The 24,303-nt window shown below is 51.2% G+C and overlaps 6 protein-coding genes across 6 annotated transcripts; 4 read left to right on the top strand and 2 right to left on the bottom strand.

Moving 5' to 3' along the window:
• Positions 1-1,806: 1,806 nt before the first annotated feature.
• M436DRAFT_16012 (aquaporin) lies at positions 1,807-2,908 on the bottom strand (the record flags this gene model as incomplete). The annotated part of the gene is made up of 3 exons (XM_013572901.1): positions 1,807-1,991; positions 2,147-2,528; positions 2,582-2,908. Coding segments are annotated over 3 exons (894 nt in total), but the record flags the coding sequence as incomplete, so codon positions are not given.
• Positions 2,909-4,645: 1,737 nt separating this feature from the next.
• M436DRAFT_43318 (uncharacterized protein) lies at positions 4,646-7,133 on the top strand (the record flags this gene model as incomplete). The annotated part of the gene is made up of 2 exons (XM_013572921.1): positions 4,646-6,831; positions 6,887-7,133. The coding sequence occupies 2 exons, from the start codon at positions 4,646-4,648 to the stop codon at positions 7,131-7,133; spliced, it is 2,433 nt and encodes an 810-aa protein (XP_013428375.1).
• A 2,033-nt stretch (positions 7,134-9,166) lies between these two features.
• On the top strand, positions 9,167-10,163 carry M436DRAFT_25434 (uncharacterized protein; the record flags this gene model as incomplete). The annotated part of the gene is made up of 3 exons (XM_013572912.1): positions 9,167-9,485; positions 9,538-9,774; positions 9,841-10,163. Coding segments are annotated over 3 exons (879 nt in total), but the record flags the coding sequence as incomplete, so codon positions are not given.
• Positions 10,164-13,485: 3,322 nt separating this feature from the next.
• Positions 13,486-14,238, bottom strand: M436DRAFT_43548 (uncharacterized protein; the record flags this gene model as incomplete). The annotated part of the gene is made up of 1 exon (XM_013572964.1): positions 13,486-14,238. One exon carries the CDS (start codon positions 14,236-14,238, stop codon positions 13,486-13,488), a length of 753 nt encoding a protein of 250 aa, XP_013428418.1.
• Positions 14,239-16,105: 1,867 nt separating this feature from the next.
• M436DRAFT_71887 (uncharacterized protein) lies at positions 16,106-17,902 on the top strand (the record flags this gene model as incomplete). The annotated part of the gene is made up of 2 exons (XM_013573270.1): positions 16,106-17,092; positions 17,144-17,902. 2 exons carry the CDS (start codon positions 16,106-16,108, stop codon positions 17,900-17,902), a joined length of 1,746 nt encoding a protein of 581 aa, XP_013428724.1.
• A 2,030-nt stretch (positions 17,903-19,932) lies between these two features.
• Positions 19,933-22,576, top strand: M436DRAFT_80887 (uncharacterized protein; the record flags this gene model as incomplete). Its single annotated transcript, XM_013573350.1, has 2 exons — positions 19,933-20,792; positions 20,938-22,576. The coding sequence occupies 2 exons, from the start codon at positions 19,933-19,935 to the stop codon at positions 22,574-22,576; spliced, it is 2,499 nt and encodes an 832-aa protein (XP_013428804.1).
• Positions 22,577-24,303: the final 1,727 nt, after the last annotated feature.

The following is a 24,303-nucleotide window of genomic DNA, read 5'->3' as shown; positions in this document are numbered from 1 at the left end:
GCTCGGCATTCATGACCTCGACCTTCTCAAAGACAGGGTCATACCTCAAACACTCCTCTGAAACATTATTTACTATGTCATACTCATCACAGCGTATTTTCGGTTGGTACCAATATTCCATACTGTTCTAAATACTTCTTCATACCTCAAGGGTGAGTCTTGGGTCGCCTGAATCAATGGTCTTCGAGAAACCCTTCCCTTCGATGTCCTGACCCCCTTTCCTGAGAGATAACCTTTCAGAACACTGACATGCACACCTCGCAACTCAAATATCCAGGGACCTACTTACAAACTATTTTATACCACTCAAGTCATCCTGACGCCTGTATACAAGCTCATCTGACCCTAGCAAAGAGCGACCATGGATCTCCTAAACTAGGAGCACTTTTCTGGGCTTTCTGCCCTCTGATGATGTCAAACAGTGTTAGATCGTTTTTGACCAAGCCTTAGTACATAATCACCTCCGGTGTGGTCTAACGGCTAGGATTTCTCGCTTTCACCGAGGAGGTCGGGGTTCGATTCCCCGCACCGGAACATCTTCTTTTGTTTTTTCTATCCCATCCATCGGCCACTTTTCTCAGGTTTCCCATCAGCAAGGAGAAGGTGCTTTGCTCTTGTTTTGTTGCTCATGAAAATTACAACATTGGAAACAGCCGGGTGAAGCTTCGTCTCATGGGGCTGACATGAACATGCATAGTCTCTAAACCATGGGTTGGCATTCTTCACTATAGAGTTCGAAGCACCCTTGGCTCTCTGCGGAGACTCACCTATATAGTCTATAGAGAGATATATATCATAATAGCATTGATCACCGTGGGAGGAGGACGGAGGGAAAGTTAGAGATCCGTCTGTGTCTCCCAGTCCCTCCCAGAGAAACCCTAGGCGCTATAAGAATGCACAACAATCTTTACATCAGAGACCTGTCCAAAGAGCGAGTCGAGAGTAGACCCTTACTCTGTGGACACTATCTTGTCTCTCGAAACTATCATGCATCTTCACAACCACTGCATGGCATACCTGTGCAAGTGGGAGGCTTGACAGGTCTTCTTGTGATGTACTGTCATACAAAGCATACCGCGTACAGAAAAGGGTAGAGCGACAAAGCACATCACAAACCCCAAGAAGAGATGATTCAATAGGTAATCAACAGCTTGCTCTGTTCCTGAGGATACGTAGGTGTCGATCTGTCAATGCAACAGTCTTGGAGTAAAGTCCGTCATGCCTCCCTAATGTATAACGCCTGCCTCAAAAACAATGAACCCTCCAACGCCATGCTGCCACATCGATGTGGTAATGCTATCAAGATATCAAATTTCCTTCACTCTTTGGTCAAAGTCCCGAAACCTTGTAACTGCCTCCGATGTCTCCTCTTTCTGCGTCGGCCGAGGCCTGGTAACGATCGCCGTGGTGGTTACCACTGAGACTCGAGCTGCGACGCTTCTTCTCGTGATGACGGGTTCCGCTGATCTCCGAACTTCGTCGTGTCTTCTCGTCGTAAACGTGATCGGGAGCACGGTGGGCATCTCGAGGCACATTTAGACTATCACGAGTACGGTCAGAATCACTACCGTCATGAGTAGTTCCAGACAAGGTACCATCATATCCACGTCCTGGTGCAGTGTGATTGTCCTCGCCAGACACTTGCTTGATAGGCGGAAGGGCGGGAGCGGGACCGGAGGGATGAGTGTTGCCGTAGCCAGTGTTGCCGTAGTTTGCAGGAGCACGAGGAGCAGCTACAGCTTGACGGACATCTTGTGAGTGGTAGATGCCGCGCCCATCTGCAATGTACTCACTACGTCCAATTGCCACGTTGGGTCTTGCCACATCTGCTGCTGTGTTTGCCGTCTCCTCATCAACCTGGAATACCTCGGCCTCCTTGTCGTTGAAGTCCTGTCCAGGGTTGGCCGTCTCATATTCTAGAGCCTTGATAAATTTGTAGAAGCCGACGGCGAGGATGGATCCCAAGAAGGGTCCAAGCCAGTAGAGCCAGTCTATTAACACGATAGGTTAGTATTGGGTTTGAACAAAGCATGAGATCAAGAAAAAATGTGTCCAGAAAAGCAGATTCAAGAAATTTCGCATCTCCTTGGACTGTGCTCGCTTCTCGAGAACATTGTGTATTTTTATAGTGGGGAAGTGCACTTACGGTATCCAGGGAAGACGCCCAGAACGACACAGGGTCCGAAAGAGCGAGCAGGGTTGAGACTGCCGCCTGTGAAGTAGACGCCAGTGAGCTCAGCGATGAAGAGAGACAATCCAATACCGATGGGGGCAAGGAAAGTTCCCTTGTGTTTCTCGGCAGCCAGCATGAGGATGGTGAAGACGAGCATGGCAGTGAGGAACATTTCAATGAACAGGCCTCTGACGATTGAGGTGCCACCTCCCAAGGTTGTCGACACGTTCATGGCCGAGGGGAAGAGGCATGAGACGATTCCAGCAGCTGCAATGCCGCCGAGGATCTGTCCAATGAAGACGAGTAGACCACGGACCCATTTGCACGCACCGATGAGGCAAAGGGCGAGGGTGACCTGTTGAGATGTTAGCACTCTCAAACAAGCATAGAGACACATGATTGACTTACTGCCGGGTTGAACAGGCCACCGGTGATGCGGAAGAAGACCCAGGCGTTGACTGCTAGAGAGAAGCCAAAAGCCAGAGAAATGTACAACAGGGCCGATGTGTTGGGGGCTTGGGTGATGGAACCATCGTCGTTGTTTTGCTCCGAGGCGTTGCCAGTAGCAGCGTTGGCGACCTGAGTAGCACTGAAGGCGAAGAACAGGAAGAGGAAGGTTCCGACAAATTCGCCCACGACGGCGATGAATTGGTTGCGGATCTTGTTAGGAAGCCAACCAAAGCCAGAGAGACGGTGTTCATGCTGACTGCTTTCGCGGTACTTCATGAAGGGGAGGGTGATGCCCCTGCCTGGACGGTCGAGATTCATGGTTGAGGATGGGATGTATGGTCGAGTCGATATAAAAGAGATGCGGTAGTGGTGATGGTCTGAGGATGTTTGCTGCTGCAGGAGGTAGTCGTGCGACCGAAGCACTAAGTTAAGCTAATGTAGGACAAGCACAGGATAGTGTCAAAGCAAGCCTGGTGCAACAGGTAAAGAAGATGCGAGTTGATGTAAGATGTCGAGGGGCGCGAGGGACTCGAGAGGTTCAAGGCGAGCGTGAGAAAAGCGCATATACGGCAAGAAGACGCATGGAGAAGGAACCACCGCCATGTATCTGTCTGAAAAGCATGACGAAAGTGCTCCTGCCCACACACGGCAGGCGCCATCGCGTCCTTCCCCAGCAGAACTTACCACGTTGGAGAAACGGCACAGGCTTCATGCTCTCACCATCGTGCCGATCTCGAATAGATCTGCCTATGCTTTGTACGGGTTATGGATAGTTTGACGGTCAGGACGAGCAAGACGCGAAATGTTGAGACAAAATATGCCACTGACGCAGCCTAACGATCACAATCGATTGCCAAAATCATGTCCATGATCGCTCTAAAGCTCCACCCCCACTTCACCCCACACTGTTTGGCGATGCTTGGTGACCTTTTCTCGACTTTGTCCTTCGAATCTTTGTACTGTACCCATCATCGCTGACCGCATGCAAAGGTCGAGCCGTCGTGCATGCTGCGAGGTGCAAGGGTGCTCATGCAGCATCCATAACCTCCTCTGTTCCGCACAGCCGTTGTTTATATAAGTATTGGCTAGGAATCAATTTCAATGGAAGAGATCGGACTACTCTTCCATCGGCCGCACACAGACCTCTCGGCGGGTGATGCGCGTTAACCGGCAAATCGTTGATGTCATTTAAGTGTGTCTTTACGAGCATATTCATCTGTTGAGCAGAGCCTCGTGATTTTGATGGTCAGAGAAACAGTATTTTCACGATCTCAAAGGGGCTCTGTTCATATAAAACCCGGGAGAGACCTGAGCACTACGAGATTACCTATATAAGCCTCGAGTCTGTGTGTGGGAGTCGGCTTCGTAGAAGGGTCGAACGGCAATGATAGAGAACGGGTCACGGCGTGTCGTCCAGGGCTTATCCATGCTGAGACCCAGTTGAGCCGTTCGACTCATTGTTTCTTCTGTGGTCCAGCGCTTGCAGTTGAACTGGAACATGCCTTGATGTCAGTGTTCACTTTGCTTTGGACAAGGACTCGTCAGCGATAACATGTCAAGGATGATGAATATCACGGCATCACGTGCATATTCGGCTATCGGCAGAGTTTGAGATGGAGAGTGACCAGTCCAGAGTCAGTCATGCGGCGCGCAAAAGGCAAAGCACCCAAGGTACTCGATACACGGTCGCACCCCTCAGTCTGGCCTGGTTTGGTGTGTTCAGAGAGAAAACGGTTGCCAGTGTTTATATTCTCAAATACTTTCTGTTGTTCGCAGACGCGTCCACCTGTTTATACGCCTCCTCGCTCAGTTAGACACAGCAAAGCGCTTCTCACATCCCCAGCTTGTCGCCCTCATCATCGTACGCTGCCATCGCCATCGCTGCCCTACAGGCGGGTCAAACGGGCGTATACCAATCGATAGCGCCTTAACGATATGACCCACGCTCGAAACAAGCACCAACGCGCTTTGTAACTGCTGTGCTAACGCGGCCTGTATACCTAACTCCGTATCACAGCCAAGATGCGGCCTCTACGACTGCTCCTCTCGCTGTCCTCGTGCCTGATCTTCATTATAGTCCTATCCTTCGTCGCCGCTTCCAAGACGAGGTCCGTCTCTGCAGCACGCGACCGCAACCACCGCCTTGGAGCCTACTTTAGCTGGAACTCTCCTTCGTCGCTGTTCCCGCCCTCAGCTATCATCAGCTTGACCGACGACAACTCGACATTCTTCCTCGCCCGCCCTGCTGCTTTTGGCCCGCCGTTACCTGGAAGAGGCCTGAGCGGCCAGATTTGGATAGGCGCCGGCTTTGGTGACGACAATCCTGGTCATGGAGGTATCGCTGGAGCAGAAGGAGAGCTCGGTTGTAGCGATGTGCCAGGATGGAGTGACGGCGAACATTCCCCTCCAAACTTTGAGACCATCCCTCAGGATGTCAAGAGCAAGAACTCGGCAACACCAGATGCCAAGGGCAGCAAGAACAAGAGGAGTTTGGCTTCAGAGGTTCAAGCAGACAGTGGCGCTGCAGACGTCCAGGTTGATGGAACAGACGACCACCTTCATCAACCCCTATCACCCTCTTCCGACATCGGCTCCGCCCAGATGAAACAGTCGGCAAAGAATGCGAAGAAACCCGGTCATGCAGACATTCAATCACTTCAAGAGACGGCAGAGATAGCAGGCAAAGTCGTGCTGCTGACTCGAGGTGGTTGTGGCTTCCTGGAGAAGGCCAAGTGGGTACAGAGAAGAGGAGGAGTTGCTTTAATCGTGGGCGATGACATGCGTGGAGGACCACTGGTGACCATGTACGCCAGGGGCGATGTATCCAACATTACCATCCCGTCCATCTTTACTTCACACACCACTGCCCATCTCCTCTCCAAGCTGGTTCCCTCAGGAGGCTTCCGTGAAGGTCTGTCTGCTCAGGATGCTGCGCGTCTAGGCCTAGGCTTGCCTTCAAGCGGTAGTCCCGCTGAAAAGAATAAGAAGAAACAAGACTCGACCAGTACTAGACCTACTCATTCTCCGGTTCCCAACCGCCAAAACGAAGACGACGAAGAAGAGTCGGGAAGCTGGCTAGGTTCTCTATTCTCGTCCTCGGATGAGGATCGCCACGACAGCAGGAGACCACCCAGCAGCGGTAAGATTGACTGGATTCTGCAGAAGGACTTTGAGGATGAAACTCCGAAGAAGCCCAATACCAGATCTACCACCACTATCAGACCTGTCAAACAGACCAAGACCCCCAACAGTGATGAGTTTGTCATCGGTGTCCACGATTGGCGGGATCCAGACTTGCTTGATCCACAGTTCAACGCTGCTGAGACGGTGTCGAGCAAGTTACCCAAGTCGGTTGAACAGAATTCTGCTGCACCTCATGCAGGTCCTAAAGGTGGCAGCATAACTCCTGGGAGCGGAGAATATCACCAGGCTGGTGAGAAGCCAATCAACCTCAAGGTACCTAAAAAGTCCGGGAAGAGTAAATCGGATCTCAAGAAGTCGGCCCCTGACAGGCCAAACTCATGGATTGGTCGTCTCGTTGGTTCGAGTGATGAGAGAATCACCAATTCCGAGAACGTCAAATCACCACACGTCATATCGCAAGTCAACAGTAAGCCTGTTGTCAAGGCTACTGATGAGCGCGACAACACTGATGAGTCGCACGATGGCCTGTGGGTAACTTTGACTCCTGCATCTATGTCTTCTTCGCCGTTTTTCGATACCCTACTGGTCTTGGTTGTTTCGCCTCTTGTCACCTTGACTATTGTCTACGCCTTACTATTGCTTCGATCTCGCATCCGTCGCAGAAGATGGAGGGCTCCCAAATCTATTGTTGACCGTTTCCCTGTAAGGATTTATCATACCGTTCCCAGCAGCAACAGCTCCAATGCTCCGGAAACTGCCGCAGCATCTCCTGGGTCACCTACTCAGACTACACCCCTTCTGCACGCTGGACCGCGACCTATCTCTCAGACAAGGTCAAGACCAAGATCTCGTACTGTCAGTGGAGTGCCCGTGACCAGTTCCAGCCCTGCGGACAGTCCGAGCCTGGATCAAGTGCAGGAGAAGCGTGAGGCTGGACTAGCTGAGTGGCGTAGGAGGTATGGCGGCAGACAACGTGACTGTGCCATCTGTATTGATGAGTTTGAGGATGGCGTCAGCCGTGTAATGAGCCTACCTTGCGGCCACGAATTCCATGTCGATTGCATGTAAGTTTTCTCGCGTATATCTCCCGAGAGATTGTTTCAATCTGACTTTTCCCAGTACTCCATGGCTCACAACCCGCCGCCGTACATGTCCCAACTGCAAGGCTGATGTCGTGCGTTCATTCGGTCGCGGTGGAGCTTCCTCATATTCGTCCTCATCAGCTCAACCACTCCTCGCTCACTCGCACGACGAATCGCTAGATATTGATGACGTGCAAGAGCAAGCAGTCAACACCCACAATTACGATAATGAGCCAATTGCTGATCTGGAACAAGGTAGCGTTGATCCCGATCGTACAAGATGAGCAATCTGAAGCGACATTTCATGACTGGGATGGCTGGTGTTACTCCTGGAGAGTCTTGATGAGCAGGTTCTCTCTTCCTTTTCGCTTGCATTTGCATTGCCCGGCCTTGTTGTGGTGGCTATATAGACGTTACACGCTCGATTACAGAGGACGTGTGGGCGATAGTAGCAATCTCCATTTTCTCTCTATGAACTCGTATCTCTTATGTGCTAAACGTTGTTACAATGTTAGCACACGGCGAGGGCCATGTTTTGGGAGAAGCCTTTGGCTGTGAGCATTCCATCAACACTCTCCACACAAACATGAAGAGCTTCCTTCTCTCCTTCTAGTTGCTGTACCAATGGTGTCATGAGTATGGTTAGTGCTTTCTAATCCTGGATCCTGGATCGCTCTAGTTCGGGGTCAGAGTAGACGTACTATCCCATGCTCTCATGGCATGATCAACCGAAAGTTTGTTTCACCGAAAGAATCCGTGATTCAATATGGGCCACATGGTATGCACTTCCAAACAATCATTTCCTGCATTTGACTGCTGCACTCATCCGAAACCAGCATCCTAGTTCCTACTTCAAACTTGGCTATTGGCCGGCAGTTCTCTTCGTCTGTGCTGTGTATACTCATCTAATCGTTGACCCGGTGCTCCAAGCACACCCTGCGATACTGAACCATGAAATTTGAACTTTGAGATGCTCATGTCGGCAGGAAGTATTTTTAATGGTCGGATCACTTTACCCAGACCGAATCGAAAAGGAGTTACTTTTGCCCAGTTGACGGTCCGGTCGGCAACGGACCGTCGCGCTTGTCGGACTAGCACGTGTCTTGGCGCGCTGCCAGCCTTTCTCACTTTTGAATTTGACCCAAAGTCGTCCCCTGCATGCTGCAGGACGCGCTATGATGGGCTATCAGGAAGCCACACCACCACAAGCGCAGGTCTGATGAAAAGGACTTGCTCGCCTCTTGGATCTTCTCTCTCTCTTGCCGTCCGGGAAGCGACTGTCAAGATCTGGAAGCTTTCGCGTAAATAAGCAAGATGGAAAGAGAAGTCTACTCAAGCACAATTGACCTGTATATGTCGCGGCAGCTGCAGGTTCCTCCAAAGCCACTACGAGTCTTGCGTTACTCTTCCCTCGAGGGTTTGCTTTAGGCTTCTTGCATGATCGTCCGGGATCGTGGGAATCATCAATGTTCTCTGCATGATATATTCGCGACAGAATGTGTTTGACCTGGGAGCTTCCCATTCCCACAAGTAAGCTTCACAATATCGGGAAACCACATGAAGAGGTCCATGATTTGGATTGAGACGACTCATGAACAGGACACGCCATCTCACACGCGAGCTCACGCCAAAGACGCAAGTCATGCTGCAAGTTGACGGTTGACGTGCATGAGCGGGTTGTGGAGACACATGGCTAAAATCCAGGGCCAGAACGCCCCTGATAACCTTTTTGACAGGAGTTCTGGCAACGCGCCATCCATTCACACGTCGTGAGGACTTGAATTATTGGCAAGCCATGACCCGACATCCCGTGTACATGTGTCTGAATTCGAGTCGCCATACGCTATCCTACCCGTACTTGCAGAAAGGTGGATGGGCGGGCCATGAGGTCTCTAGCGTAGGCATACCATCAACTAGACCACCACATGTACCCCGTGTCCTGGTTTTGCTCTTTCGCCCCTTCATATATCCATCAGCCCGTCATCAGATCTCGACTCAGCTTTGTTCACCTCTGATCTGAACCAGTCTACCGGAATATCGATTTGCACTCAGCACTCTTCTTATTCTACCCAGTCGCTCGACCTTCAGACCTGCATCAATCTCTGACAACCTAACAACCTCGCCGTTACCGTTTCCTGCAGGGTCACCGTCTGCGTTGTGGTGTAGGAAGCTTGAAGATCCTACAGACTGTTCAAATAAACGGACATCCCAACTCGTGCGATCACGATTGTACTCTCCACCAACCACATCAATGGCTACAGTTGTTGGAGCTGTACCGGCGTCTACGACGATGGGAAGCTCTTCATTACCGGCCAAATACTTTCCTTTCCCCGAGAGCATGTCACCATTACCGTCTGCTCTCAAGAAGGGTATGCTGGTACCAGGAACAATCGGTCTTTTGTCAGCTGCCTCGTCCATTGGCATGCTACTCTTCATCATCTACAGATTCTTGACATGGCGCGCTCACTACAAAACATTTGTCGGGTACAACCAATATGTCGCTCTGATCATCAACCTCTTGTGTGCGGATCTTATGCAGGGTGTCGCGTTCATGTTCAGCTACCACTGGGTCTTCACCGATGGGATTGTTGCACCTTCAGTAAAGTGTACTAGCCAGGGATTTTTGCTCAACGCAGGTTAGTCACTCGCATCAGTGTCTACCCCACCAACGCTGACCATCTTTCTTAGGAAATCTATCTTCTGGCTACTTTGTCATGGCCATTGCTCTTCACACCTTCTACGGTGCGGTCATGGGCCGTCATCTTAAACCCGCTGTTTTCTACACTGCCCTTGCTGGTGGCTGGTTCTTTGCGCTTTTCCTGTCTGCCATGGGTCCCATATTACATGGAAACCACTACTATGTACGAGCAGGCGCATGGTGCTGGGCTGCTCCTGAGTTCCAGACTGAACGTTTGGCCTTTCACTGTACGTACGACGAGGGGACAGCTTTGCTATCTTCAAGACACATGCTGACTGTACTCTTGCTTCCAGATATTTGGATATTTGCCGTGCAATTTGGGACGGTGATCATCTATCTCCTGATCTTCCTCCATCTCAAGAACACATTGACCACCATACTGCCATCTTCACACTCGACCACACACGCCAAGGTCGACAGAGCAGCACGGTTGATGTTGATGTTCCCTCTCGCCTATATCATTCTTACACTACCCCTCTCGGCTGGAAGAATGTGGAGTATGGCTCATCATACTTACGCCGTCCATGAAGGCTACCAACTTGCCTCTGGGGCTCTGATCGCTTGTTCAGGAATGGTAGACTGTCTCTTATACACACTCACCCGTCGAAGCCTGGTCCAGTCCTCCACAGCTTCTGAAAACAAGAGCACAACCAGTGGGCTCGATAGCTACGATCTCTCCCGCCTCAACGGCATCACACAAACCCGTACTGTTACAGTCACTGGTGATAGAGTATCCACGATCTCCAGCGCCACACGTGTCAGTGACGATGACGACACATATTCCATGCGCACCATTTCCACGAGTCCAAGAAAGAAGAATCACCTCAGAGAGCCAGCACGCACACACTCGCCTACCAGTTCAATTGATCATATCATGGGAATTGAGGGGTTGGACCCCAGGAAGCCAGCGCACAAAGTACAGATTTCTACGTATGAGGCCAGAACCTCTGAAGACGTAGACAGTTTGAGGGATAGCGAGAGATCAGAATCACCTGTCAATGTCATGAGAGGGCTTGCCAAGATGGTCAAGTTACCGCATTTGACCGACAGGAAGTAGATGGGGTGCTTGCCATTCTCTTTTCTTTTTCATGACGGATGATTGTCTTCTTTCTTGTATATATACCCTCCTTTTGTTATAGCTTGTCATATGGCCGGTTTTCCATAATGGATGTAAGCTTCGACTCTTTGAACCCTTGTCTTTGCCTCTGTGTCGTTTCCACTTCTCATGGTAGTCAAAGCAAAATGCATACCGGTGCTACTGAATACTTTGCGTGGTTCTCACTCACGATCTTCGGCTAACCTCGCCAAATTTCTGTCCCCACACACAATATTGCAAAACGCCAAATATATGGCAGACAGTCGAGTGGTATACAGGACCCTCCAGCACTCTCTCGCTCTGATTGCAGGAATTATATACACTGTTGTCCGATAATTTTCCATGAACCAATCATAATTGATTCGAGGTCTCGTGGTCTAGCGGTATGATACTCGCTTAGGGAGATTGTCGAAAGTCATTCTTGGAAACTCTAAGCCTATGTTGCGAGTGGTCCCGGGTTCGATTCCCGGCGAGACCCTTCTTTTGCATGTGTAAACAATGTTTTTGGTATAGTTGAGATGAAGGAGGGCGGTTGAAGTTTTGTGTATTTTTGGCAAGAACGCGTGGCAAGAAGCCGGTTTTGGACGCTGACGAGGATTTCTTTGGTATGTAAGGTAGGGTGAGAGGTGCTTCTTTTGTGCATTCAGATATGAGATTTATTACAAGGGACAGAGGGGTGAGGTTGATGGAGTTTTGGGAAATTTTGGTGCGAGGTAGTAGAGGAGTGAAGCCTAAAGCCAGCGTTTGAACAACAACTATCATCCCTCCTTACATATCAGAACATCAGACTAGCATGAGATAATTGAAAGGAAGTAGAGACGCTCTGATAGCATCTTTCGATGGGAACTGATCGTTGTGCAAAACCACTGTGCATCACTACAACTGCAAGCGTAACAAACGTTGACAAATGGAGAGAGAGGCTATGAGGTGCGGATGTGATGTGTCTACGACTCCAGCATCAGATGCTGAGCTGGCAGTTGACTGTTTATTCGAGCAGAGCTACGAAGCGAAGTGTAGCGACAACAGGACTGTGACTCTACCGGTGAGTCTCAATATTGGTTTCGTTACATTGGACACCTTTGAAGGCTGAGATATGTGTAACCTCATCAAGAAGGTCTAGGGTGGAGAGGCGACATCGGGTGCCATATGCCTGATAGATAGCAAATCACCAAATCTGGTCAGCAAGTTGATGACAGGTCAATCTTCTCTGACAAAGAGCATAGATGTTACTCTCACTTCCGAGTATGGGTACCGAGCGATTGGAACAGTAGGATTGTGCACAAGGACTTACAAACAGTCTATGTGCATCAGCGATGTCGCGGTCTGCAACTGTGATACAAAGCACGTTCAGAGACTGGAGTAGCAGCAACAGCGATATCGCAGTCTACAAGATGTGTACTTTATCTGACTCTGTACTCGCATCTGTCGTGTTCTCCATAATAGGCAAAAATATACCTTCAGGCCAGATTGGTGAAGATGACGGTGGTAGTCAATGATACCTTGATAGTCAGCATCGGTCGCCTCCGATACTCTTTCTACAACAAGCATCTTGGTATACTCGCTTGGAAACAAGCCGAGTCCATCTTGTGTTGTTGAAGCACAAGTGTGCATCGCTTCACACGGAAAGAGTCGGCAAGCCTTGTTCGCGAGAATACATCGGGGCCGCCTGAATTGAGTTCTGCTTCCCATTCGCTACCAGATCTCTGGGTCTCTTTTCCCGCCTATTCTGGTCATTGGAGAAGCGGATAGTGACAAAGATGACTGCCACACGTAGTATACCGTGACGCTGCAGCGGTGTGGAAGATGTTGCCTAATCTCGAACTTTCTGTGTCATGGTATTGCACATCCAATGACTCGTTCCAGGCCCTCAAGTTCTGTGACGCGCTTGTTATGTCCGCCAATCCAGTAGTACGAAGAACCAGAACCTGTATTGTGGCGAGAGATGGACGCTCGATCATGTGGTATCTAATATTGCCGTCGATGTTGCGATCTGGCCAACAGAAGAAAGACCGAGCCACACTTGTCAGAGAAAAGAAGATCAGGGAAGATATAGTCACCGTCCACAAGACAAGAACGGAGGCCACCATTCATCCCGAGGGATATTTTATAGTGGAGAGGAAGTCATCGAGATGAGGCGGCAAGGTGATCAGCCCGAACAAAACTTGTTCGCGAGTACACCATTCCGTGCACCACGTGCCGGGTGAGAACAATCCGTTCTCGTGGGACCAATCGCCATACTCGAAGACTAGATTGTTGGCTTACCTTCTCTCTCGCTACAATGAAGACAGACCAATAACAATTGACCATCAGGGCAGATATCGCGGTTTTCTACAATCTCGGACAGCTCTTTTACCCGCTGTAGGCAAATCAAGAGTGCGACGATAAACGACAACACCAGCCACCGGATGTCGTCGACAGCGAGCAAATCATGCCGCAGACGCGTTTACCGCTAGATCTGTGTATGCGTTCGGCGGATGCGTGATGCGTTTTCGATGGCACGGCAGATGAACATGCAGGTACCGATACAATGTGATAGGCTCGGTCGAGTCTCGTGTTTTGAGCAGTGAGCGGGGAACACACCGCTTCCTCCTCAACACGGCACACCATCCTATGAACAACGCAGAGAGAAGGCTGGATGAAATTGAGGGAGATCGAAAATGCTCAAGGGTAAGAAAGGTGATAGTAGTAGTACCAATACTAGAAGAAGAACAAGAAGACATTACAGTCGATAACAACAAGAGCATTACAGCTGTGTACGGCATCGGGGTATCAAGTCCCTGCCTGAGCGCCAAAGTAAAACATATCGTCGAATCATAAAGTCGTGAGCAACGTAGCAATGGAACTACCGGCGTGCTCTCAAATCGTTCTCTGCCCAAGTTGGTCTCCTCTCCTGCGTGCGATATCTCGTTTCTCGAATGTTGATTTCTGCCTCGACTTCTGCAGCTCGGCGACGTTCTCGATGTTTTCTCTCGTCGCGACGGTACTCCGAGCGGTGTTCTTTGTGGCTGTGTCTGTGCTCGCGGTCGTTGTTGTGATACCTGGTCTCACGAGGCTCCTCCTGTCGATACTTGTCTCTCCGGCGGTGGTCGTCTCTGCTGCCTCCTTCTATGACAACTTCGGTACTGCTGGACCTTTGGGGTTCGTCGTTGCGGCGACTGCTGCCATTGTGGACTCTGACGCAAGGTCTCTGTTCTTCTTCTTGTCGACGGGCATGACGGATGGCTGCAGATTCCTCCAGGACGAGCAATTGCTCTCGGAGGTAGGTGTACGTGTGCGGAATCTCGACTTGTGAAGGCTTCTTGAAGCGAGTGTACCTTTCGAAGACCTTGCCGTTCTGCATGTACATGGCCTCGGCAATACGTTTTGACATGTGTAGTCCTTTGTGGCACAACGAAGCGTGTTCCTGCCATCGTCTGTATGGTGAAATGCATTGACGACACTCGCGGGAGTGAGTCTCAAAATCGAATAGTAACCATGCTTCTTCTGAGGTGAGAGGTCTTGAGAACCCCGCGATGATTGAAGAAGTATCCGAGAAGCGTACTCCCTTTGGTGAAGGAGGAGAGGTGGACTGCACAGCGGGGGCGGCAGCAGGCATGTTGTTTCTTGTTCTGATAGGCATGGGTTGGCTGACCGCCGGGGCCAGTGATGGGGTGAGTCTCGTCATGAGGATATTTGGAGTAGGATTGTTTGGTTTGTGTATGAGGTGAAGCAAGGTGCTGACGGGAAATGTTTGTTGGGGAAAACTGTTGACTGGCGGTTTCCTTTATAGGTGGCAGGTGTGAATGAGAGAGTGGGGAAAGAGGGAAGGAACGAAAGACAGAGAATTTGAGGTTTACTTATATCAACCTGAGGGAAGCAGCAGTTGTCTGCCTGAATTATGCACAACCCGCCGACGTCAATTACACGCAGACATACCATACCCGAAACGGACGCCGAAAGGCTGCGGCGACGTATGGCTGTGCATTGCGACACACTGCAGCAGCGACAAGCATGCGGAGAGGATGCATGGTGTACGCTAGAAGGCCTTGGAGACGGATTGACCAGAAACCTTGATTGTGATCCAAGAGTCTGGGAAGGCTGAGATACGCAAAAGGTGATCCGTCAATCCGTAAACGAACTACCTCGCCCCCTTGGCCCTCCCGGATGGCAGCGTTCGTGACTCACTGCGACTTTGAGACATATGCACGAGCAGTCTCGTGAACGCATGTGCCCTCAGGAACAGCGCGCCGAGATTGGGTTAGCATGGCGTTCAAGGAATTCAAGTCATGGACTGGCCAATTGCTGACATGGAGGTGACGGGGATGAGGTGGTGACCTTGCGGCTCAAGGATCCGGTCAAGGGCCTTGGCTGCGGGGCACAATTGGGGCTGGTTTGCAACAGACAACCGCGCCTTGCACGGCGTTTTCACAGACTCGACGACGATTGCTGTCGCGGAGAATTGCCTACGGGACTTGTATCCGCGGTCCGATCTGAGATGTTGTCGAAAGATAAACGTGCCGGACATGGGTTGTCGCGGGTAGTGTCACGCGCTTCCTGCTCCCTGTGCTTCTGGGCAATTGATAGCAGTGTCACTGCGAGCAACCAAGGAGTGAGCAGAGTCGCACGCAGCGGTCAACGATCAAGGCGGCGGGGATTGATACATGTTCAGGATAGCTGCCTGACATGTGGTACGGTACATGGATACGGCTTGGAGGTCGAAGTTCTGACATGTGCCGGGGCGGGAGTCAAGGTGGTGCCATTTGCTCTTGGCCAATTCACGTCAAAAGGTCTTGGGATGAACTTGGAGGCATTGTTTGAGCATGTGGAAGAAGACACGATTGTGATTGGGATTTCACACAAGGCGGACGACAGTGTCCGAGCCACTTGTCTTGATGGCTCATGATTGCGAGATGGCAGTCTGAGCTGGTGCAACTTTGGGCTGAGAAGACTCAGAAGAGTCTCAAGCGATGGGGTCCGAGTAATGCTGGGTGTCCTTAGCTAAAGCAAGCGGCCAGCTTAGGCTTTCTTTACCTGGCTTCAGTTTAGGAGGTGTCTAGGAGACATGAACACTTCCAAATGTGTCAAGACTGAATCAAGTACTCAACATGGTTTAGTCTAGAGAGAAGATTATCCTAACATGTCTTGATGTTCGGGTCCTCTGGATGTGCAGGTTTCTGTTGGTGAGGCGCTTGGATAAAGGCAAGGGTAGTGATGAGATGTGGGGAAGACGAGGTTGACAGCAACGGTCGTACTTTGAACCGTGACTTGCTCAATGCTTTATCATCGACAGAATTACTTTCAAGGACCGAATGCATACAGCAGACTTGGATCCACAGAGCTTTTGAGACAATAGCAAGGCTGCCACGACGACAATAAGACAATAGGCTAGGCTACCATGAACGCTCCTACATAACGACTTGACCATTGGATGAGAAAGCGAAGACTGTAGAGGATCGGTCAGACTCCCGGATCGTGAAAGAGTTATGGATACATATATGGGCACGCCTTCGAAGAGACGCTCCATCTCGGATGCCGCGGCCACCAAGCTGCAGCCCTCACCACTCCTGACGAGCCGGCTGGCGAACGCGACAAAGGATGACAACCTGCTGGACACTTCGCCACAGACGCCTAGGCGGTCCGACTTCTTAGCCAGAGGGTTGTCGTTGCAGATGCCACCCAAGACGACGGCGACGACAGCTACAACTTCCATGGCAGCTCCTAGCACCATCCAACGCGTGCCTCTGTCTCCTCAGCTCGACACGCAAACATCCTACGCCTCGCCCCAGACCTCTCTACCGCGCCATTCGCGCGGTCTGGACTTCTCCAGAGCATGCACCAATCTTCATCACTCGACGCTCGCCGACAACCCTTCTCCCAGCTCGTCGCCCATCATGACACAAAGCACTAGGAAGCCCAGCGTGAACAGCATGATGCTCGACTCGCCCAACCTCTGGCCCCAGGTTCAGACCGATCGTAGTGCCGTCAGTAGCAGTGTGGGCAGTATTAGCATGCTTGCCGACGAGGATAGTGATGACAGCACGAGCGACGATGATGTGATGGACGACATGGACGATCCGATTCTCACAACTCCGCAAGTGCGGAAAACGACCAACCCGCAGGCTACAACTCCATTTGGAAACCATAGCACCATAATGTGGAGCAACAACTTTTCACCAGCCCACGCCAGTCTGATGAAGACCTTCCAGCGTAGTCGTTTGAAGAAAGGACGAAGCAGAAAGAGTTCGAGTAGTGCTAGCAACAACTCCGCCATGCCCAGCCCACGCACAACGTCGCCGCCACCTTTGCGCAGCATCGAGGGCTCCGCTCATTTTGGCTGGCCGCGTTTGAAAGAGACTAGGCCTGAGCATCCTTCACTTTCATCGGGCAACGACAGTGGGGACGAAGCCGCTGCTTCCTCCTCAGCCCCTGGTGTTGTACGCCGTGCAGTCACTCGTCGAGGTAATCTACTGGTAAGTTACCGTCCAGACATATATTTATTGACTACGCTAACAACTCTCTAGCCGAAGACGAAGAACTTTGCGCGCATTCGTGCTGCTCTGCTCGAAGAGTCCGCACCCGTCGACAATGAGGTCCGTCGCGAAGCAGAAACAATGCGTCAAGTTCACAACCACGACCCGGTTCATGATCTCGAAGGTCCTTCTCCTGGTCCTTCGTCTTCACAGCCTAACGCCAACCCTAACGATCCCAACGACCCACAACCCGACACTATTACCAACAACAATCCTATCAGTTTCAACCTTCATGCTCACCGCAATTCTGGTGGAGTCGACTACTGGCACAAGCTCGAAAATGAACTCCACACACCTCCTCCACCCGCCTTCCCTACAAGAGGCAGCTCATCACTATCCGGTGACATAGCTATGGACTCACCTGCCGACAGCACCGTCTTACGTTCAGCATCTGTCATCAGCATGAACGAACCATCCGCCGCTTCGGAAACCGACACCCAGAACTCTACATACCCTAGTCAAGATGCCCTTCGCAGGCCCTTTGGAAAGCGTCGCCGAGACGATGATTTCGATATGCAGAGCTTCAAACGCAGGGCCGTCAGTCCTAGTATGAGTGTGCATGGCGGCAGTCCCATTGTTGCCTCTCCTGCTGCCTCCGCTGCAGCACGTAATCAAGCTCTACCCAAAGATGGCGCTCCTCTCGAGAAGAGCACCAGTGGCGGTAACGGCAATGGTACTGCTCCTAGGAGGATAGGTCTGCAGGGTATGGTCGACACGAATGAGGGCATCATGAGGATGAGCATTGAGTAGTAAGCTTGCCTTTCTCTGTTGATACCCCTTGTCCTTCCATTCTGTCCTCACATTCTTCACTTGCTTCGTACTTCTCTCGGCGGTGCGAACACTACCGTTTCTTTTCCTTTTCTCTACTATTGTCACTTTGCTGTTGGTTGCGTTGGGATTCATAGCGTGTGGTGTTGGGGTGGTCAGCGGGTTGCTTTTCTACGCTTACATATCCATGGAAGACTTTGACAACACCGGGTCTTAATTCAACACATATTTATTCTCTTCATTTGCGCATCTTCTGTCTACTTCCTGAAGAAAGGACCACTTCGGTTGAACATCGGCTAACCTCACAGACTATGCTGATGGTAAGACCCTGATATGAATATTGACAAGTTCAAGAACACTCCACAATGCCCAAAGATGCCTGGAGAAGTATCTCATACATTCAAGAAAGTCCTTACGGGTGCATGTTGACATATCCGTGAGTGAAAGTCCATCGTTGATCCACTTCGGCACTTGTTCCGTGATTCACCAGCGTTCGTGGTTAGCCATAGACGAATTCCATCGCAGTTTCAATCTTCGATGATCAATCCTTCACCCACCTTTTGTGGAGCTCGAGAAAGTCGCCCAAGCAAAGGCGTTGCATGCAGTGTTGCTTGTCGCTCGTACACAACCAGTCTGTTATGTACTGCCTTGTCGTAGACCGCGTTTGTGTAGATTATATATAAATCTGCTGAGCCGAACCAAGCAGTAGCCGCTTTAGCTCATCTGGGAGAGCGCCAGACTGAAGTCCACTTCACGTCCTTCCTGTCTTGTACAGGAGTATTCTGGAGGCACTGTGTTCGATCCACAGAAGCGGCAGGATTTAATTTTGCAACCGTAGCATGTTTTTACTCGCCTGTCAGCATGTCAGAGTATACAAGCTCCTCGAGGGTTCGATTCTCTGTCGAGCGCGACCCTTTCAGGTTCCGGAGTTATCATAGTGGCCGGTCGGGCCTTCTTTTGGCACACGAGAGATCACCATGCTTAGATAGTCTTATCGATGGGGAGATGACAGGCGGTGACAATCTTCCAATCGTAAATGCTTCTATTGCCCTTATTGAGTAGCGACCATACTGGCTTATACACAATCATGGCTCTTGAAGGTTCGACGCCACAGCATGGCTCGCGACTCGCAAGGCTCATGTGGAGGATGGAAGAAGAGGATAGAAAAAGGAAAGATATTCCGACGAACGCTGATTGGGTGGCACGCGTCGTGGTTTCCCCTCTCCCGCACTCCCGAGCTGTCACAGAGTGACCACGCGAAGCTCGCAATCGCGCAAAGGTCTCAGTTCCTTTCCTCTTCGATCCCACTCATCATTCACCTCAAACAACAGCAGCCTTTGCGCGCTCACTCCCCGACAACATCTGCTACTCTTGAAGTTCTGCGACAAGACGCGCGACCATTCAAGATCTGCTCATCGCAACTTGGGCACACGACTGACAGAAGACATCCTTTGCGCCCACTCACGCGACGCGCCGACGACGACATCGACACACATTGCTACGGCTGTTCAAAGGAGGAGAGCTTTTCGTTTTCGGGAAGCGCACTGGGCATTAGAAGTTAGACAAACATCCATCACCTCATCTCTGCGCGTCTTTGACTGCATCATCGCGTGCCGAGTGGAGAGATCAGAAGGCGCAGCGCGCAAGAGATACACTCCAGCTTGCAGAGAAAGAGAGTGCGCCTGTTACAGACACACAGCGTCGCCAGTAGTAGACTGCGCCGGAGTTTTGAACTCAGCTTGTGATTTTGCACACGCGCGCCGCCACGAGAGTGATTTCCCGTCGCCTGTCCCAATTCCACACCTACCTTTGACTCGTTTGTGCGCCTGCAAGACCTTGCTCTTGTCTGTGGTTGCAACACATCGTACTCAGAGAAACAGAACGGGACGCCAAACACAACAACAACCATGTCCGGTAAGCAAAGACAATCTGCCACCCACCTTCACACATGGCCTATACCACGCACGCAGCTATGCGCTTCAATGCGCCACATGAGAGCCAAGTTAGCTAACATGTCCCTTCGAACAGACATCAGACGCAGTGGTCGCGCGACTAAGGGCCAGCACACGAAACTTGAGTCTGCCGAAGTAGCAACACCCAAGAACAAGAAAGGCACAGCCACCGCCTCGACCAAGAAGAGCACCAGCAAGAAGTCAGCTGAACCTGAACCCGAACCCGAACTCGACGACGAGGAAGCGGCCGATGAAGTCATTCGCTGCGTCTGCGGAGACACCAAGGACGACGAGGTCGGTCGCCAATACGTCAGTTGCGACACTTGCGAAGTCTGGCAGCACAATGTCTGCATGGGCGTGCCGCTGGAGGAGGAGAAGCAGCCTGAACACTACTTCTGCGAGCTGTGCGAGCCCAACGACCACAAGGATCTGCTGGAGGCCCAGGCGCGCGGAGAGCAGCTGTGGCAGACTCGCATAGCCGACCACGAGGCTGAGAAGAGACGAAAGCGCAACGAGAAGAAGCGCCCCAAGAGTCGTCAACAGAAGGCTGCTCGCCAGAGCGAAGTCAAGTCCGAGGCTCCGGCTAGCGAGCAAGCCAGCCCTGCGCCTACTGCCTCTGCATCCATCCCACCCCCTTCGCAAGACTCGGCTCCTGCTGCTGGCAGCAAGCGCAAGTTCGAAGAAGAGCCAGCTCAGCAAGAGCCGACACAGGCGCCGGAGACACAGGCCGAAGAGACCAGAAGATCATCCTCAGCAGCTACCCAGCCTAAGCGTCGCAAGTCGGAGCAAAAGAAGGAAGACAAGGTTGATACCGATACAGCGCTTGTAGAAGTCAAGGATCTGCCCAAGGAGAGACAGGTTCCTGCTCAGGCACTCGTCAAGGTTTTCGGTGATGTCGTTCGTGAAAGAATCACAACTGGGTAAGTCGCAGCTTCCACACTTGCGTTTCGTTCTTTCCTGCTTTCCTGATTCACCAGCTTCAGAGCCAATGCTTCCCCGTCATTTTTGCATCTCTCTTTCCTCTCAACTTCATCACACAATCATGGCTAACTCATACTTTTTCAGTTCTTACAGCCTCGGACCTGGCGAAAACGCCGAAGCCGTCAGCCATTACCACGCCTCACGCATCGAATACGAATTGTTCCAGACCTATGGCAGCCCGCCTGTCTCGCAGGGCTACAGTCAGCAATTCAGAGCCATCCATGCCAACATGAAGAAGAATCCTATGCTTGTTCAACGCATGCTCGACAATTCTCTGACTGCACACGGTCTCGCAACCATGGCTACCCAAGACATGGCCAGCGAGGAATTGCAGAAGCAGCGTCAACAGCTCAAGGAAGAGGCCGACAAACAGGCCGTCATGATGCGTGACGATGAAGACGACAAGCCGCGTGTTCGCCGCACCCACAAAGGCGATGAGTACATTGACGACCAAGCCGAGAGCTCGCATGTATCAGTCTTCACCTCAGCACCTGTTCGCAGCAGAGAAGACCAAGACAAGCCACCCACACCTGATGCCGATGCTCCTGCCACTGCTGGTGCCGCTGCATCACCTGACGCTATGGATATCGACCGCCGCGAGTCAAACTTCGACATCAACTCTGTCTGGGCAAAGACGCCCGCCGACCAACAAGCTCAACCCACTCGCAGACGTAGCTCGTTTGCCAAGACACAGACACCTCAAGAGAAGGGCGAGAAACACGACGCCGATGTTGACCGCATGCTAGCTGACGACAACGAGACCGATTATGCTCCACCTGAAGCCAACGGCGTCGTCTGGAAGGGCCAACTCGTCCAGCCCGGTGTCACCGAGTTCACTGCATGTGCTCGTCATGCCGCCGGCAACGACTTCGGCCAATTCATGCCCTGGACCGAACTCCTGCCCTCTGTTCTCGAGATCGAAGGTCGTTTGGAGGCCAAGCGCGCCGATGACTACCTGTGTGGTTTGCAGTGGAGTAAGAAGAGTGATGTTTCGGTTCTTGCACTGACACCTTACGACAACCGCGCCGCTTTCGACCAGATCTTCGATTACTTCGCTACTCGTGGTCGTTACGCAGTTATCAGCAAGGCCCGCGGTATGTCTTCGATCGTCAAGGACGTTTACATCACTCCTGTCGGTCCAGGTCATAACCTGCCTCCTCACATAAACCTACTCGAGTTGAACAATCTCGATACCAATGTACCCGAGCGTATGCTTGTTGTCACCTTTGTCGTCAACAAGCCCGATCATTGGGACAACCCTGTCGTACCCGATGCTCCCCAGCCAATCGATGCCAGCCCTGCCAATGGCAACGGACACGGTCCTCAATTCTCACCTCGTCCGCCTCAAGGATTCACTCCCATGCAGAACGGCCATGCCCACCAGCAGCAGTTTGGTGTTGCTCCCACGCCTCCCAATCCTTATACCACCCAGTCACCTGTATCTGGTCAAGCATACTCTGCTCCTAACTCTGGAGCTGGAGCATACCCCTCGCCTTCACCACAACTACCACCCCACCCAAATCCGATGGTTCATGCCATCTTAGGCGCTCTAGCCCACACACCAGTGGTTGCTCAGATTCTTTCTGCTGCTGGTAACCACGTTGAGGAGCACGTTCTGCTTAACATGCGCGACATCCTTGCATCTGAACCTGCCGCGCGTGATGACTTGAACATCTTCTCTCAACGTCTAGCAAACGTGGGATCGCAGGGTCAACAGGGATAGCATTCTCGCGATCTTAGTCGTTCTAAGCGTACTTTCGGAGAGATGCAGTCGGTTGGCGGTGCTGGCGCGGTTGGTGCTGCTATCGAGCGTATCGACTATCACGAACGCAATGTTGCTGACCTATTGCTGAGACGTCACCTTTATCGCTAATACTCATGAATCATTCTGCTTATCGGAAAGCATGTGTCGATGCGTTTGGATGATGTTCTCCAAACAAGCATGACTCTACTGGTTTCGTTTGTAACCCCTTTCTTGTATCTCCTTTCTTTTTTCTTCTCTGTTCTGATGGATTAACGGCTGGATTGGAATGGGAAAAGGATAGTTGTCTTGCATTGCTTCTTTCTTCGCTGTGTATCTTTCCATCTCTGCTTTCTGTTGCTTTCTTGCTGATTGGGCGTCAATTACTGGAGGTCTTAGGATGGAACAACTCCGTTTTGCCCGGCTGGTATTAACCTCATTGCCACTGGTCTTTTATGTTTCTGCTTTGTCTTTCGCTTGTCAAGAATAGATAGATCTGATAGCCGAAAGGAAAACTTTCTATACCTTGCTCCTGCTTTTATTGCCTTTTCATGCCGACCTTCTTTATGTGCTTAGAAGCTTTGCGCGCATGTTTTGTAGCATTTTTGATCTATTGACCGCACTTTTGGGTGGGTATTCGGCGGCAAGAACGTACTCTTCCAACAGCCCCTATGCCGCAGCCGCAACCAACAAGAATCTTCATCAGACGTGACAACATAGCCATCATCAAAGCCATGTTCCCCAGGAACGGAGAGGACTCTTCCCGCAATTTTGCCTGGCAGCACTTCCTTGCTGCCATGACAGATGCTGGTTTCAGTATCCTACGGAGTCAAGGCAGTGCAGTCACTCTCAAACTTGAAGAGAGCCATGGAGTAAACACGATTGTTGTCCACCGACCTCATCCAGTTGCTACAATTAGTAAGTACAGACTTCCTGTGTGCTGGAGTCGGCGACGCGTACCATAGAAATGCACAGTGGTTTCAAGAAACGGATAGCCTCCATCAAGAAGCGACATCATGTCGACCCTTCTTTGGATACGTCTCTACTCTGGAAGAAACTGTGCATTTCTATGGTAAAGAACACGCTCTGCCTCTCAAGTGGGAGGAGCGGGGGAGTTGCAAATTCAGCACACGGGGAAGCGTAGTCTTTGAATGTACCATTGCTACTTCGTTCCCAGACCCTATCATGCTCAGAAGCGTTGTGAAGAGAATCATAAAGTGGCTCGGCTGGTGCAGAGAGCCTTTCATCGAAAGTGAGACAGGAGAGGAAGGCCAAGGCTTGCTCCCTTAAGGGATGCAAAGCGTCATCTCGCTATCAAAATGCACAAGGTTTCCCAGAATAGAGATGTATCCATAGAGAGCCTGTAATGTTTCACATTTCATTGGAGGCTACATCATCTCACAGACTACTGTGCAATTCTATAGCTTGCTAGGTGCTGCATGATGAGGTGAGAACATTGGTGATATAGATGGGCGTCCAAAAATTGGTGCAGCTGGGCTAGACCAAGAGTCTACGGTCAACCCATCAACCTTGTCTGAGCTTAAGGATTCATCAAAGCTACATTGATCCATGTACTTGGATCCTGCGATTCCTGGCCAGGCAAAAGATGTAGCTCAAGCACACCCCAACGGTCAATATATCAATTTTGTCTGAGCTATGGATGAGGAGCGCCGTGGCAATAATCAGCCCGCTTGATGTAAGTTCTTCCA

Source organism: Aureobasidium namibiae (assembly GCF_000721765.1).
Source record: "Aureobasidium namibiae CBS 147.97 unplaced genomic scaffold scaffold_6, whole genome shotgun sequence".
Classification (NCBI taxonomy): Eukaryota; Fungi; Ascomycota; class Dothideomycetes; order Dothideales; family Saccotheciaceae; genus Aureobasidium; species Aureobasidium namibiae.
Note: the sequence above shows the minus strand (reverse complement) of the source record. Positions and strands in the feature narration are given on the sequence as shown.